This window comes from Ambystoma mexicanum, chromosome 6q (genome assembly GCF_040938575.1).
Source record: "Ambystoma mexicanum isolate Mex_15411 chromosome 6q, UKY_AmexF1_1, whole genome shotgun sequence".
Taxonomy (NCBI): domain Eukaryota; kingdom Metazoa; phylum Chordata; class Amphibia; order Caudata; family Ambystomatidae; genus Ambystoma; species Ambystoma mexicanum.
The window spans coordinates 449,561,533-449,576,893 of NC_090937.1; the positions used below are offsets into that span (position 1 = coordinate 449,561,533).

General features: G+C 45.5%; 1 protein-coding gene across 2 annotated transcripts in view; it reads right to left on the reverse strand.

Annotated features, from left to right (window-relative positions):
- LOC138516100 (syncytin-2-like) overlaps positions 1–14,807 on the reverse strand; it is an 82,639-nt gene extending 67,832 nt beyond the window's left edge. For both annotated transcript variants that reach the window (XR_011282227.1, XM_069630926.1), the window contains exon 1: positions 14,745–14,807. Coding sequence is in view for 1 of the 2 variants with exons in the window: in XM_069630926.1 (XP_069487027.1) it covers positions 14,745–14,753 (9 nt within the window). In the remaining variant the exon portion in view is untranslated. The remainder of the gene's footprint in view (positions 1–14,744) is intronic.
- Positions 14,808–15,361: the final 554 nt, after the last annotated feature.

Below are 15,361 nucleotides of genomic sequence, written 5' to 3' on the forward strand. Positions count from 1 at the left end.
AAAGCTCTTTGCTTGCCAGTTCCATGCTCAAGCTTGGGATAATTTACTCCTTGATTGAAATAGGGCAGTTGAGACTTACTAAAGTATATACAGCATGCCCAAGCTTGGGATAATGTACTCCAGGATTGAAATAGGGCAGTCGAGACTTACTAAAGTATATGACAGTATATAAGCTTATCGTAAAGACCAACTGGCTGGATGAGAGGAGGACTTCACTTTTATAGGGGTTGGAGAATTGAACTGAAGGATGTCCTTGCCCAAGTGGTTAATCAACCCCATGGGATTGCTCAGAATACATTGAGTTGGTTGTCTAATTGGATCATTGGTTGAATGAAATAAAGAGATATCATTGAGTAGATATGAGACACATGGTGTTTCGACCTTGAATCTCTGGAACTCGACTTCCTGAAGGAGGCCCAGAACCCATGCATATTGTGGCTTTCAAAGACTTGTTGACCCGTAAAGAGAGATAAAAAAGACAAGCCCTACAGTTCTGTCTTTATTGTGGTGGACTAGGACATTTTATATGTGAGGGCCAATCGCAACATAAGGGGCCCAAGAAGACCGTGGGTGTGACAGATGATTCCCAAAATGCAGCACAGAAGAAAAACTATCCATCCAAATGGTTAAGAAGGACAACACGTCATTGCAGGGCACTTCAGTGCCTTCGTTGACCACAACCAGGCACTATTGTCACCCAATGCTACAAGTGGTTTTGACAACAGCTAACCTAAAACCTCATGTGGAGTAGCCTTCATCAATTGTGGAGCTACGGTAACTATATGGATATAACTTATGTACACCATATAGGGGATATGTTAGTCCCTAAAGAACGATTGGAAGACATTTGTGCCTTGGATCTGGCCTAGCTTGACCTCAGTACAAGTCAGTCACCAGACCAAGTAAATCAATTTGCAGTGCACTGAACGGCACAGCACACCGGTAACAGCTGATCTCATTGATGTCCCTAGGTTCAACATAATCCTGGGAATTTCATGGCTTACTGGACATGACCCGCAGATCTCTTGGAGGGACATGAACCTACAATTCTTGTCTCCGGCATGTCTCCAAAAGTGCTTTAATGATGAAGACCTCAAAAGCATTGCCTAATAGCTCAAGAAGGCTCAACCAATCCAGGTCTGGGAGCACTTGATGGGCATCCAAGCAAATATCAAGAGTTTGGAGATGTTGTGATGATTCACTAGGTGTCCTCCCTTCTCCCCAAGGGCAAGCCTTTTCCCATGAGGCCAGGGAGGTGAGACCACCACACGATAGTCCCCCTGGGGTGGTATAATGTAGGAGGATCTCATAGGGAGGGACTCCCAACCTGAGGAGAAGAACGAACAACTGGGTAGAATCAAACACACAACCCTAAACCAATAGTACTAAGACCAATGCCTCCTTCCCATAATATCTCTATGCTCAGTACTTGTATGTATTATTGTGGGTCTAGAGACAGTATCTCTACTGAGATGAAGAAGAATACAACATGCATAAAGAATACCTTGGAGGCAATAACTGGCACGAAGAGGATGCATGGATGCATGAAGAATGCTCCCGCGAACCCATAGGAATGTCCTAGCTTTCCAGGAAGAAACAAACCGATACAGACTTTAAAAATGAAAAAGGGACTGGACACAGTGTCAAGCCGGCTCCGGAGCAACAGCATTCGAGGAAGCAGTTTGGTGCGGGAGATTCGAAAGGCTCAAGACCGGGACGCCCTCAGAGGAGGTGACTTCTCTGGAATGGGTCTGATCATGGAAGACCCTGAGAGAAGCTTGTGAGGCAGTGGCACCCTCTATAGGAGGAGGTGGACAGCACCATCTATAACAGGTGCCAACACTGCAAGGAGCCAAAAGCTGTGGAGCTGCCACAGCAAAGGAGAAACTGTCGGAAGCCACAGAAGACCAGAACAAGGTGAGTGCAGACCACAGGAGAGACCGGAGCCTAGCGGGCGGGATCCAATAAGGTACGGAGAGAGTGGGCAGCCTGGTAGGGGCACTGGAGGGTCTTGGCACCCAACTAACAGAGCCTGGGGAAACAGGGGCAGTCATAAGTCCCCTAACTTTGAGAAGAGCATGAGTGATCTTTGCATCAGAGGAAATCTTCCTTGTGTCAGTGATAATGCCAAAACCGCAGACCACCAGAGAAGGGGCAAAGACCCAAATGTGAGATAGTGTGACTTTTGCATTCAAGGAAATCTTCCTCATGTTGGTGGCATCCCCAATACTACTGACCACCAGAGAAGGGTTGAGGATCCCAACGCCACAGCAAGTGATCATTGCATACGAGTAAATCTTCCTTGTGTCAATGGTAGCCCCAAGGTCACAGACCATCAGAAAAGGTTGGAGGACCCCAACGTGATAGTGTGCAGATTTTACATATGAGGAAACCTTCCTTGTGCCAGTCGAAGCCCCCAGGAAACTGACCATCAAAAAAGGGTTGAGGACCCCAATGGTAGAAAGCAAAGCTTGAGAAGAAATCCTCTCCATTTCAGTGGGGACGTAAAACCCACTGAAGGCATTAGAAGGGTCTGGGACCCCAACAAGGAAAGGATCAGAAGGGTCGAGGACCCCAAACAAGAAAGTGTAAAGACCCTGGGAGGAAGGTTTGTCAAGATGTGGAGTTAGTGGAAACCCTTGGTAAGTGACTTTTGTGAGTTAAGATATCAACGCCAGGGGAAGGGAGTCATTCACCCTGGCCTTTGGAACTTTGGAGTGTGTTGAGATATCAATGTCAGGGGAAGGGAGTCATTCCCCCTGACTTGGGAACTTCTGGCGAGCAACATAAAGGAGATCCTTTGACACACACCAGTAGGAGGGAGTCATTCTCTTGGTGGTAGAACGTTTGTTTATTAGAATCCTAGGTTGTAGAATGTGAGGGCCAGAGATATGTTTGGGCACAGGACGGTGACTATTTGTTTTTTTATGGACATTCTGACATTCCTTCATTTTGATTTGAAGCAGGGAAACCCCTCAGAGTGATAGGACTAGATAGGGATTATTCTTGAAAACTATAATAAAGTATTATTGAAAATGTCACCTCATGTCAGCCTCTCTCTTCTGCACCCTTACAATGAATTCAGTAAAGGAACGTCCAACAACTCGTCTCCTCATTGGCAATATGATTGCCCGCTTGACCTCGCACCTGGAGCCCAGTTATCATGAAGACGAGCATATGCACTCACCAAACATGAACACAGAAACTATATCACTATAACTATATATTTAATGTTTGTTTGTCAGTTGCGACAAAATGAAGGGTGACAGGTTACAAAGAGTGCATACATAAGCACTGAAGCCAACAAGATTTTTAGAGGGTAAATATAAATTTTCGGATGTTGTTTCCATCACGGTTTGAAAGATCCAATATTAACAGTCATGGAATGCTGGTCGACACGTTCTGTGCGTGTAACACCATTTTAAGACTGTGCGACGTGTGTCCGTGTCACAAAGCAGAACACGTTCTTGCCCGGGTCTCTATGGTAGCCACAGTGAAAGGCTATGACTGTCATGGCTGCATTACTGCAAGACAGTTAGGTTGTTACTGCAATGATTCTGTATCTCCAATCCTACTGATATCCTGTCCCATACACGCATGATATTGAAGTGGTGTAAAACAAAGCCCATCATTGCAACTAATTGCATAGGATCCCCCAGCATTCCTAAACTATTTTGCCGCTGGTTCCCATTAGAAAAGCCTCAATGGGACATCATATAATAGACTGCTGTCATGGACACAGTCATCTTTTCTCATATACTCGCCATATTGAGGTGGGGAAAGACAGAGGCAGCCATTGCATCTGTTCCAATGGGATCTTCGAGCACATTTCAACTTCATGCTGAAGTGTGCTTCTCTGAGGCTAAGTTGGCTAACTACACTTGCACCATTGACACTTCCACCATTGAGGCAGCCTCTAATAGGAGCAAAGCCTTGTTTGAAGTAGTCAAGCACTGCTCCAAACCCACACCTGTCCCTGATGTGCCGGCTTCACAGGAAAATGCAAAATAATAAACTCCTTCATTAACAAAATAGATACAATCAGAGGTCACATCTAGGCGTCAAAACCAGACAGACTTCCCCCTCCTCTCTCCTAAGGATCTCTCAGACACACTTGCTTTAGTAAAACCCACTACGTACACCCCTTCTAAAAAAAAAAGAACTTGCTTGACCCAGAGAACTTAGCCAACTACAGACCCATCACGAGTCTCACGTTCATTGGGAAGCTTATTGAGAAAGTAGTTGCGACCCAACTACTTGCTAAAAATGGCAATGTTGGCCTCCTCCATTATTATCAGTCTGGCTTCCGACCCAAATGCAGCACTGAGATTGCAACCATGTAAGTGGTGGACGAAAAGCTCAGAATCACTGGCACTGGGCACTCGTGTCTCCTACCCCTCTTAGACCTCTCACTTGCCTTCAACACAGTTGAACACCTAATACTCCTCTCCCTCCACCCCGGACAGGATGCTCTTCTCTGGAACTGTCCTAAAATTGTGTGCATCCAACTTATCCAGTAGGCACAAGGTTGTACAGATGGGTTCATTCAGGACCAACTGACTTATAGTCACATGTGGGTTTGCCAAAGGTTTCATTCTCTCTGCAGTGAAACTCGATCTATTCATGGAACCCTTGGGAACTCTCGTAAATGACACCAAAACAGCAATCCATCAATACACTGATGACACTCAGCTGTACCTTAAGGCCAGTGGGCCCCAGGACATTGCCTGCCTCAGCGAATGCCTGGTAACTGTCCAAATATGGATGCCAAGCACTTACTTTAAACTGAACCCGACCAAGAGCGAACTTGCCCTCATTGGTCCCCACACCAAACAACAACTCATGCAACTCTGGCTGGTTGACAAGTGCCTGGAAGGATTCACCCCAGCTGCTAAACTCAGGCAAATCCCTAGGCTTCATTGCTGACAGTAGCCTTTCCTTCCAAAAGCACATAGCCAAAAAGGCACAAGCCGCATGTCTACAAATCCACACACTGCAAAAATCAAACCCTTAATTCCCCAGAACGAATTCCATACTGTGGTCCAACCCCTCGTTATCTCACACATCAATGGGATAAATGCCCTCCATAATAGGCTTCCAGCCACACACTTGCCCCCCTCAAAGCAGCACACCATGCTGCAGCCCACCTCATTATAGTTGCCTGCAAATTCAACCATATATCTCCAACATGGCGCACGCTTCACTGGCACCACCTCCACGCCAGGATCATATTCAAATCTGCATGTATCACCTGCAAAGCAATCTCAATAGGAACATCAATATACTTGGCGGCTAAACTCTGCACCTGTGGATGCTCTCGCACCTAATGTAGCAAAACTATCAAAAGCTTTGGAGTCAAATCTAGCCCGCAAAGAGAAGACTCACAAGCAGTCCTTCTCCTGGCCACCCGACCATCTGGATCTCAATCCCATTAGAGGCTTGAGATAGCCCTACCATCTTCCAGTTAAGCAAAACGCTAAAAACATGGTTCTGTCATCAATACCTGCCTGACGAATAAAAATCCCACTCTCCCACCACCAACAGTACTGCGTTACTGTATAAAATGCCAAGCCCAATTCTGGCACAATCCTGTTGTAAAGTTCTCAACTGCTGTTGAGCTAGGTTAGTGCGAAAAGCCATAAAATAAAACACATTTGTAGACCTCAATCCCTTTTACAGAACCTAATTTTCCTTCTTGCCCCCTCCTGTCCAAGTTCCAGGCTCAGTTTCTGTGCTTCCTCCACCTTCTTTTCACTCTGAAACCCTGATTTCTTTTCTGCCCCTTCTCTTCCCATTCCCTGAACCTCTTCCTCGTAGCAGCTAGCAACTTCCCATTGTGACAATAGTTGATTTTGGCTCAATTAAAAATCAAGACGGCATCTAAAAAGATGCCTCTTGTTGCAAATGTATCCAGTTTTGGAACAAAACCTTGGGGAACCATCTTTTTTATACATGAAATGGGGAAACATTTGTCAGATCTACTAGGCAAGGGGCTATTCAGGAGAACTACAGAGATGATTGCACACCCAAAAATAAGTTGAGTACAAATTTCATGGTAGTAACATTTGAAAACACAGGTTCTTATAGATTATTTTCCAACCTCCTTGAAGACAGTAGACCTTCCCTTAAATACACCCTGGAGAGAGCGGAGCAAGGTGCACACTAACATGAGGTATTAAGTGAAAAGGCGGGATAGCGGGCATGAAACTCCCAAGAAATCAGTCACTGGTTATGGAAAGAATAGATGATGGTTAATGCAGAGCTACAGGTGGCAATGCACCAACCACCTCTACCCTCAACTACGAGGAGTTGCAAGTTGGCTTACCTGGGGTCCATTAGTTACAGATGACAGAAGATGGAACCAAAATACAGTTAATTGGATGATAATCGTCTTTTACAGTGTTCATGGATCAGTCAAACGCCCGGACAATCCTCAAAACAGATGTTACCACTACAACAAGTCCAGGATGCAGGTCGCCTGGGACCAATAACTGATGGCACAAGGATGTTCAGTGAAGGAAAACTCGCTCCTTCGAAGTGAACACAAGTAGACCCCAAACATGAGACAAGAGACTTTGAGAGAGGCAAATGGGAGAAACCAGGAAAACAGAAGGGTTGTTCGAGCAGAAGCCAATTGTTGCCAGCATTCAAGGAAATCACAGAATGCCTCTAGCGAATGCAGCCCACGAGGGCTACTCTCCAGAGCAGTGAGGGATTGATGACTCCAAAAACTGAGGATCCGAAAAACAGTCCACAAAACGAAGCTGAGGTCAACAAATACTGCAGAGCCAAAACTATGACCGAACAGGAGGATTAGATCCAGAGACGTCAGTTCACCAAAATGCATCACATGACCCTTGACCTCTGATGACATCACAGGAAGTGATATCATTTGATCCCAATACCACCATCATGGGAAGCGATCGAACACAGCCTTTCACCCCTTGCAAAACAGAAAGTGGCATCACATAGCATTGTTCCTAAGTATACTACGAAAAATATGGTTACGATATCCCTATAATGTGATATACACATCATACAAGAATGGCTCACCATATGTATCATTAATATCAGTGTCTATAGGCCCATGTTACCAAATTACTGTGAATGCAAGCAGATGTCAAAGTCCAAATGATAATGATGTGTTATTATATAGCACTTACGCTTAAGCGCTTCATATAGAAAGAATATACATACAATATCACCTAACCTGTGTTGGTACTGATTTATCGACCTCAGAAGGATTAAAGGCTGGGTTGAGGTGTTTAAAAATAGACTAAATCAGGGACTCACCCCCTGAAGTGTGCCTGAAATAAACCTTTAATGAGTCTACAAATTATCATATAGATTTCAAGAAAAACAAATTCTTTGTTATTCCTGTTCTTTCTTATTTAGGGTCACTGCTCAAAGTGTTACACTTGTGGAACCCCCTCTTTTTTTTAAGAGGCCTGAAAAAGAATGCCAGCTACTCCAGAAAGAAATAGCCACATGGCACTGGCCCCGGCCCAGGAGCTTACATCTAAACAACAAAACAAAAAATGAAACAATTATTATTCGTTTTTTTTTTACGGTTTAGGGATAGCATGGGAGAACTCAGGGGTCGCAGTTGAGACCCCTGCCGAGACCCAAATGACGACCCTGATTAGATCAAAGCAATCCGTATTAGCACCCAGGGCAGGGGCGCAGACAATCAGGTTCCGTGGATCGCAGGCTGGAACCTGTAATCTCAGCCCGCATTCCACGGAACCTGCAGGCTGCCCCCAGATCCCTGCAGGCCACCATCATTCTCTCTGTCCTCCCTCCTGTAACAATTCTCCCACCCATTTGATTTACCTGAATGTTGCAGCAGCAGCCACAGCAGCAACTTCCCTTTTCCGGCCTCCATGGTCATAGAAGAGGGGCTCCGTACGGAGCACTGCCTTTTATAACCATACTGGCCATCTTGGTCCGGCATTTTCCTTCCTTCACTGGGAAGCTGCACGCGTCCCGTTGAATGAGGGAAAATACTTTTTTTGTAGTACCCTGGTTTACTGCTTTAGTAACCCTGGATGCTAATGGCGTTAATCGCCCGCTCCAAGGGCTGGAATGGTGGCAACAAACTGGTGCCCCCGTTAGCCGCTGTTCCAGCCATTGAAACAGGGGATTAATGCCATATTCACACCTGGTGATAAACCAAGGGATTCTGTCCAGCAGAGCCAATAGTAAGGAAAGAAGTGGGGAACTGCGAAGCAAATTTGTGATTGAGAAGAGATGAGACCGGTGTTTCGATGTCGTCTTTATTTCTGAAGTTTCGGACTTCCGAGAAGCCTGGTGACATCATGCATTGCCAACGCTTACAGGGCATCCTTGCGTATGAGTACAACCGAGGCGTGGCATGTTCCTTGGAAACCCTTTCAGCAGTCATTTTACACCCAAAAAATGCTGAGGTCGATGATTTCATTACATGTAACACTTAGGACCTGAATCACAAAGCGTTTTCCAATGGGATTGCACCATTATAAAATGCTTCTGTGTCTCAGGTCCTTAGTATGCACTCTGTCATATGGATTCATGCAGATGTGCTCAAAACATCCCATTTAATGCAGTTATCTGTGGTTAAGAAGGGTCTACAGAGGTAATTAGTTTGGCGGTGTAGGCTGATGCTGAGGGGATGGCGTTGACTTGTCTAGTTAGGGAGAGTGATGAGTCCAGGTGAACTCTAGTGGTAGATTCTTTAGCCTTGGTGGACTACCACCGATGATGATCTCGGCTTTTCCATCATTAAGACAAAGTTCATATTGCGCCATCCAAGCTTGAATGGTGCAGTAGATAGAGTTCAGGGTCTTGGATTCTGTGCCATGATTTCCAGTGATTGGTAGCAGTATTTGTGTGTCATCCGCATACATGGTATAGGTGACACCGAGTTTGTCTACGATGTCAGTGAGGGGTTTGGTAAACACATTGTACAAAGTTGGTGATACGCATGAACCTTGTGGGGCTCCCCAGGTGACAGGGGTAGGGGCGCTGCCACAGTGGGGGAGAAGACTCTCATGGTGCTGCTAGAGACGAAGGTTTCAATCCAATTTATGGCATTGTTTGAGAAATAGGCCGCCGCGGCGAGGTGTTGGCAGAGGATGTTGTGGTTTACTAAGTCAAAAGCCGCTGAGAGGTCCAGAAGGAGGAGGATGGCCACGTCGTCCTTGTCTCTAATTCTATCCATTTGGATTTTAAGGTCCAGAAGGGCTGTTTCTGTTCCGTGACCAGGGCCGAATCCTAATTGACGGAGGAGAAGGAGGTTGTGAGTTTCAAGATAGTTTTGGATTTGTACGTATGCTACTCTATCTATTATTTTTATTAGAAAGGGTACTGTTGTGATAGGATGGTAATTGGTGGGAACATTAGGGTTCAGTGTAGGTTTCTTAAGCAGTGGGAGTATCCATGCTTCTTTCAGGTTTTCAGGTACTTTATTCGAGGTGAAGGAATTGTTGATTAGGGTTGTGATGAACGGGGCCAGTTTGTCAGCGCAGTCTTTGATCAATGTGGCTGGGTAGATATCTCCTTGGCATCTTGAGGGCTTCAATCCCTTTAAGATTTTAATGATTTCGGCCGTGGTGACAGGTGTAAATTCAAACCTAGGATAGGGGAGGGTGGCTTAGAGTGCGTGTCTGTGGGATGGGCTGCAGGGGCGAGCTTTATTTTTTTTTGCTTTGATTTTGTTTTGAAGTAAGGTAATCTTATCAGTGAATGACTTTTGGATATTCTCGCACCAAGGTTGGTCTTTGGTACAGTGATCTGGTGGGGCGGGGGCTGGTGATTCTAGTTCCCATAGAATGGTGAAGAGCTCTCTTGTACCTGAGTTAGTATTCTCAATTCTCGAGTTGTATGACTGGCTCTTTACTAGGATGGTGGCTTCCTTGTATTCTGTGGCTAGTGTATTGAATTGCTGTTTGTTATCGAAAGTAGTTTATTTTTTCCATGCACTCTCAGCGTTTCTTTTTTTGGTACATTAGTCTTTGAGGTTAGGGGTGCGCCAGGAATTGGTATGGGTTGTAGGTTTAGCTTTGCGGTTGCCCAAGAGTGCAACTTTGTTAATGGCTATCTTGAGGGTTTGGTTGTAAAGAGCCACTAGGGATGTGTGGTCGGTAGTTTGGTCAATATGGGAGATGAGAGAAAGTAGCAAGGGGAGCAGGTTGTCTGGGGTGATGTGTCGATGATTGTGTGCGAGTGCCGCAGGTGTGTGATGGGGGGACATGCTGTGATGGGATGAGGCACTGATGGAGAATAAAATGACAGTATGGTCAGACCATGGGCATGGGTAGTTGTTTGATATGTTGGTGAGGCAGTTGAAGTCAGCAAGCCAGTCCAATGTGCGGCCTTTAAGGTGTGTAGGGTTAGTGACCTGAAGGGTGAAGTCTTGTGCTTTGATAGTGTTGCCGAGGGCGAAGGCTTAGTAGCCATTGCGGTCATTAAGACCTAAGTTGAAATCTCCATAGGTGACAATTTTAGACAATGACTTTGTATTAGATGCCAGGAGTGAGGCTATCTTTTCCTCGAATGACGATACAGGAGCTGGGGATCTGTAGGTAAGGTGGATAGTGAGAGAGGATGTGACAGAAAGGAATATCTTAAAGGAGATCAGTTCTCCTGATGGAATGGCTTGCTTGGTTGTTTCTCTCAGACCGATGTTCATTTTGGCGATGACTGCAACTCCGCCCCCTTTGGAGGTTGTTCTGTCTTTTCTAAAGATTGAGTACAAATCTGGTATAGCCAGCGAAAGGACAGGGCAGGCGGCTGGATGCAGCCAGGTTTCGGTGATGTGATGAAATCTAGGTCATTGGTGGTGATGAGGTCAGAAATGTGAAGGGCATGTGCTGGTAGGGATCTGGCATTGATAAGAACACCCTTGATGTGAGTTAAGGTATCTCTTTCTCTGTTGGCCACCGTGGTGATTTTGCAGTGGTTAGGTTTTAGTGGTTTTCAGCTTTAGGTACTGCGGCAGGAGATGATTTGAGTTTAAAAACTTCACATGGGTCTGTTAGGGTATTGTTGGTTGCCCTGGGAATGACCTGGCTAGGAGGCGAGTTAATCTTCCTAGGCTGCCATTGGTTTCTGGTGGATGATGGGGCTTTCATCCTGTCATTAAGTCTTTCCTTTCTCCGAGAGATGGTTGGGGTGGTTTTTCGTGAATGATGGTAGGCTGTAGAATGGGAGGAGGTTGGTTGTTCGTTTCTGTGTTCTAAGGGGCAGGGTTCTTCAGAGGGTAGGATACCTTTGTAATCTGTGGTGGACTCAGTGGAAGAGGAGGATATCATGTGGGTGGGGTAGTGGGAAGCTGAGACTTTTCAAGTTTGACGGATTCAAGATTGTTGGGGTACAGGGTGGTCGTGTGGTGGAGGTTTAGGATTTAGTGGGTGGATGGAAGGGGTGCATCTGCGTCAGGAAATGAGAGGGTGGGATGGTAAGTGGGTTGGGAGCATGCATGCCATTTGCAGTGTGCATGGGTATTTAGTTAGGGAGAGATCGTTCATGAGGCCTTCTGTGTGGGCTGATGTCTCTAAGGTTTGGTAGGGCCTGTTAGGCATCTGGTTCATAAGTGTCAGCATCTCTGGATTTGTAGGGCTTTGTATGGATTTGTGTGGGCGTCCGTGGGGAGCAGGGGGCAAGGGTGGGTGACGTAGCCAGGTACAGCAGGTAGGTTTGGGCCTGTAACAGCAGTAAGCAGTGAGGCTAAATACAGTCAATACAGTGGCTAAATACAGCAAGTATGCCAGGGCTTGTAGCAGCTGCAAGGGCGGGCCTGCAACAGCAGTAAACAGTGAGGCTAAATACCGTAAACACAGAGGCTAAATATCGCAAGGATGCCAGGGCCTGTAGCAGCAGTAGGGACCGGCCTGTAACAGCAGTAAGCATTGAAGCTAAATGCAGTGAGTCTAAAAACAGTGAGGCTAAATACCGTAAGTACAGAGGCTAAATATCGCAATGATGCCAGGGCCTAAGTGTAAGTGTTGAGGCAGATTGACATCAGGGGACCATGGCATAGTGATCACTGGCATATTTTAGTTTCTTGATAGAAGTGACTCCCTTTTACACATATAGTGACATATGTAACCACAGAGCCAAAGGACCAGGTGGAAGGTGAAAAACAATAACTTCAGATGTGCCTGTCAGTGTTAAGCGCTTACGATGGTTTGTGACCTTGCATATTTCTGTTCCTTGATCCGTCTTAGATAAAAAAAGTTCCTGAGTGAACTTGCCCCTTGCTCTCGTGAACATGCAGTTCAACAGCTGCTCTTCTGTTGCATCTCCCATGCTTATGCAGGTAACAAATAGAATTCCAACACGCATCAGCTGATTACAGAATTAAACATTACCATGAAAAAGGGACTGCTTCAAAGGACAGAGCAATCATCTTTGGCGATTAAACTAGAGTACTAACTGATCACTGAGCTTTGAACATGGATCAGGCTCCATATCGGAAAATTCTAGCAGATCCACAATTAAATCCCTTACGACAAAAGGATCGACCCAATAGTATTCAAGACCATCGATTGTGCACAGACTTTAAACTAGTTTTGTTATCAATGCTCTGTGCATTATAAAGTAAAGAGACTGCGGTCGGTTGGCTGCTTCTGAAGCCAAATTACACTCAGACCACACTCCTGCCAATCCTCTTCTGACCAAGTGAACTTGCATGCACCTTCCATGGCATTTCACATTTAATTTTAGTCGTACATACAGCATCATGCACCATCACCGTGTAGGACTTGTAGATATTGCACACCTTAACCTGATATGGTCCCAGTAACACATTCTCCAGGGTCTGGGGAATAAAACCTGCCTCTCTTTCGTAGAAGTCATTCATGTGCAGGATGACTCTGCCAAGCTGTACCTGCTGTAAAAAATTGAGCTTTATAGATTTAGCCCAAGAGCTGCATTGAGCTGCACGCAGCCTTTAACTCAGTCTTAAGGGCCCGTAACTCTAGGTGTGGACGGAGGGCGGAGTTAGGTGCTCAATGGCAAACCAGGCAGTTTCCTGCAAACTCCAATGGCAGATTAACTCCACCGTCTTAAAAAAAATAAACATCAGCTATATTGCTATGTTCCAGTCCAAAAACCTATGAATAAAAGGGGCTAGAGGAGGCAATCTATCTGGGATGGCTGCAGGGAGCTGGCTGGGTTGTCCATAAGGATGGAGCAACATGCTGAGGGGCATGATCTGCTGGGTGTGTGCCACCAAAAAAGAGTCAAGGCATGGCCGCGCATGCCAGATGTGGTCCGACAAGGATGATGTGCGGTGGCGGGAGCCATAAACCCGGGTTGTGTGTGCCAGGAGAGACCCATGTTTTCAGGGAAAGGAGTGCGGGTTGGGTCAGGGTTAGCCGGCCTGCACCTGTCAGTTGTTGCTCGGGGGAATAGGGGACCAATGCGGGCGACGGCGCTCCGAGCATGTGCTTGTGTGATGCGATGGAATACCGCACTGAGAGACCTGCCCATTGCAGTGACTGAGGAAGTCACGCAGCTTCCTCTCCAATTCGCTCATTTCCAGACTGTTTATTAGATTTCTCAGCCATAGTGGCTCGTATGGCTCAGACATTTGACCAATGAGGTAGTTCCACGTCACTCCCACAGAACACAATAAGTTATAATTTAATATTCACTTTCTTATAAAAAACCTTCTAAGGACTCAAATAAAATATTAAATATGTCACATTTATACGGAGGTTTGTATCATATTCCTCTAGAACTGTAATAGTAAGAGCCATTATTACCTAAGTCTATTATACTCAATTTAATGAGTTCGGAAAAATGAGGGGGCGAGTCGGCTAAGCTTGGATTTTTGAACTGTGCCTACACTCAGATCTCTCAAGCCAGTGTTTAACTTGCTCAACTATCTGACTGATCTTTGATCTATTGCAAGGTTTGCAGATCTCCTTTATACTTCAAACAAACCAATAACGACAGAACAAGGGTGGCCTCAAATATTATTGTGCCAAATAGTGGTAGTTGTCAAGACTTAACCTGAGCTTAGATAGCTCAACTATAGCTGGCCTAGATGAAAGGAGGACCAGACAGTGCCTCTCCGAGAGGCAGGATACTTGGTAATAAGAATGGGCACATTTAGGTTCAATATTCTGTCCAGTATATTTTGAGAATTAAGAGCTGCGGAGCACCCATAAGATCCTGTTACCAGCTTGCTTTTAGACAAAGGCCACGAGGTACAGTAAACATCATCAGGAAAATTAACACCTCTCTTGTATTTCAGTAGTATACTTTTTTTAAGTCAATCCTGAGAGTTCCCCCTTCCCACAAATACAGGACTGAGCCCAAATCCTTAAAAAAAGAGTTTACTGGAAATCATCAACAAAGGGTGGAACACAATAGATTTTAGCATCCGTTTAATAGTATATAATCTGGTAAGTATAACTTTGATGCTCAAGGAAACATTGGACTCTTGTTTTTAGTAAACCTAAACATTTAATTGTGCCTGCCTCCAGTCCAGATTAAACTGGTATGCTCCATACTCAGTGCCATTTATTAAATATGGAATAATGTCCTTTAGCACCCTGGGAGGCGCCGTGAACCAATGAGAATGCTCGGAATGCGGGCTGTATTCACTAAGGAAAGGTCGCTTTATGAGCATTGTCATTGCTGTCAGGCGCTCACCTTCCCTTCCCGCTGCCCCTTCACTTTAGCATCTATGTAGCTTGCTACAAGGGAGCTAATTTTTTTTTTCTTTTTAAACGAAAACAAAATAATAAACGTACCTTTGTCATGCGGCCCGGCACTGCTCAGTATTTCTATTTGTGAAGTGCATTTTCATGTTGATGACGACACAGTAATCAACATGAAAAACGGTCTTCAGGAAAAACAGAGCTACCGGCGCTGGGACGCGCAAGCAAGGTATGTTTATTTTTTTTCTTTAAAAAAGACCCCTTTAGCACCCGTGTAGGGATGTACATCGGAGCTTATGAGGCGATATGCCCTGAGGTGGCAGGCCGTTACTCACAGGGTGAGCCCAGCTGCCGAGAGGCATATCGGCATCATACCGATGCCGTGCAGTCCTGTTTGACAGGAAGTCTGTTTTCTATGTTGATGACATATTGAAAATGGGCTTCCTGATCAACAGGACTGCACAACATCGGGACGCGCTTATAGTAAGATTCTTTTTATTTAAAAAACACTCTTAACACCCATGTAGGAAACTATGCGGGTGCTAAGAGAAGAAGTGGGATGGGTAGCGGGGAAGGGAAGGGTGCGCCGGCTGCCCAGGCAGCTCAGAATGTGGGCTTATACGATACAGTACAGGACAAATTCTGAGCCTTCTGATTGGCTGGTGCCCCCTGCCAGGTGCTAAAGGACATTATTCCACCCTAGGAGGCGC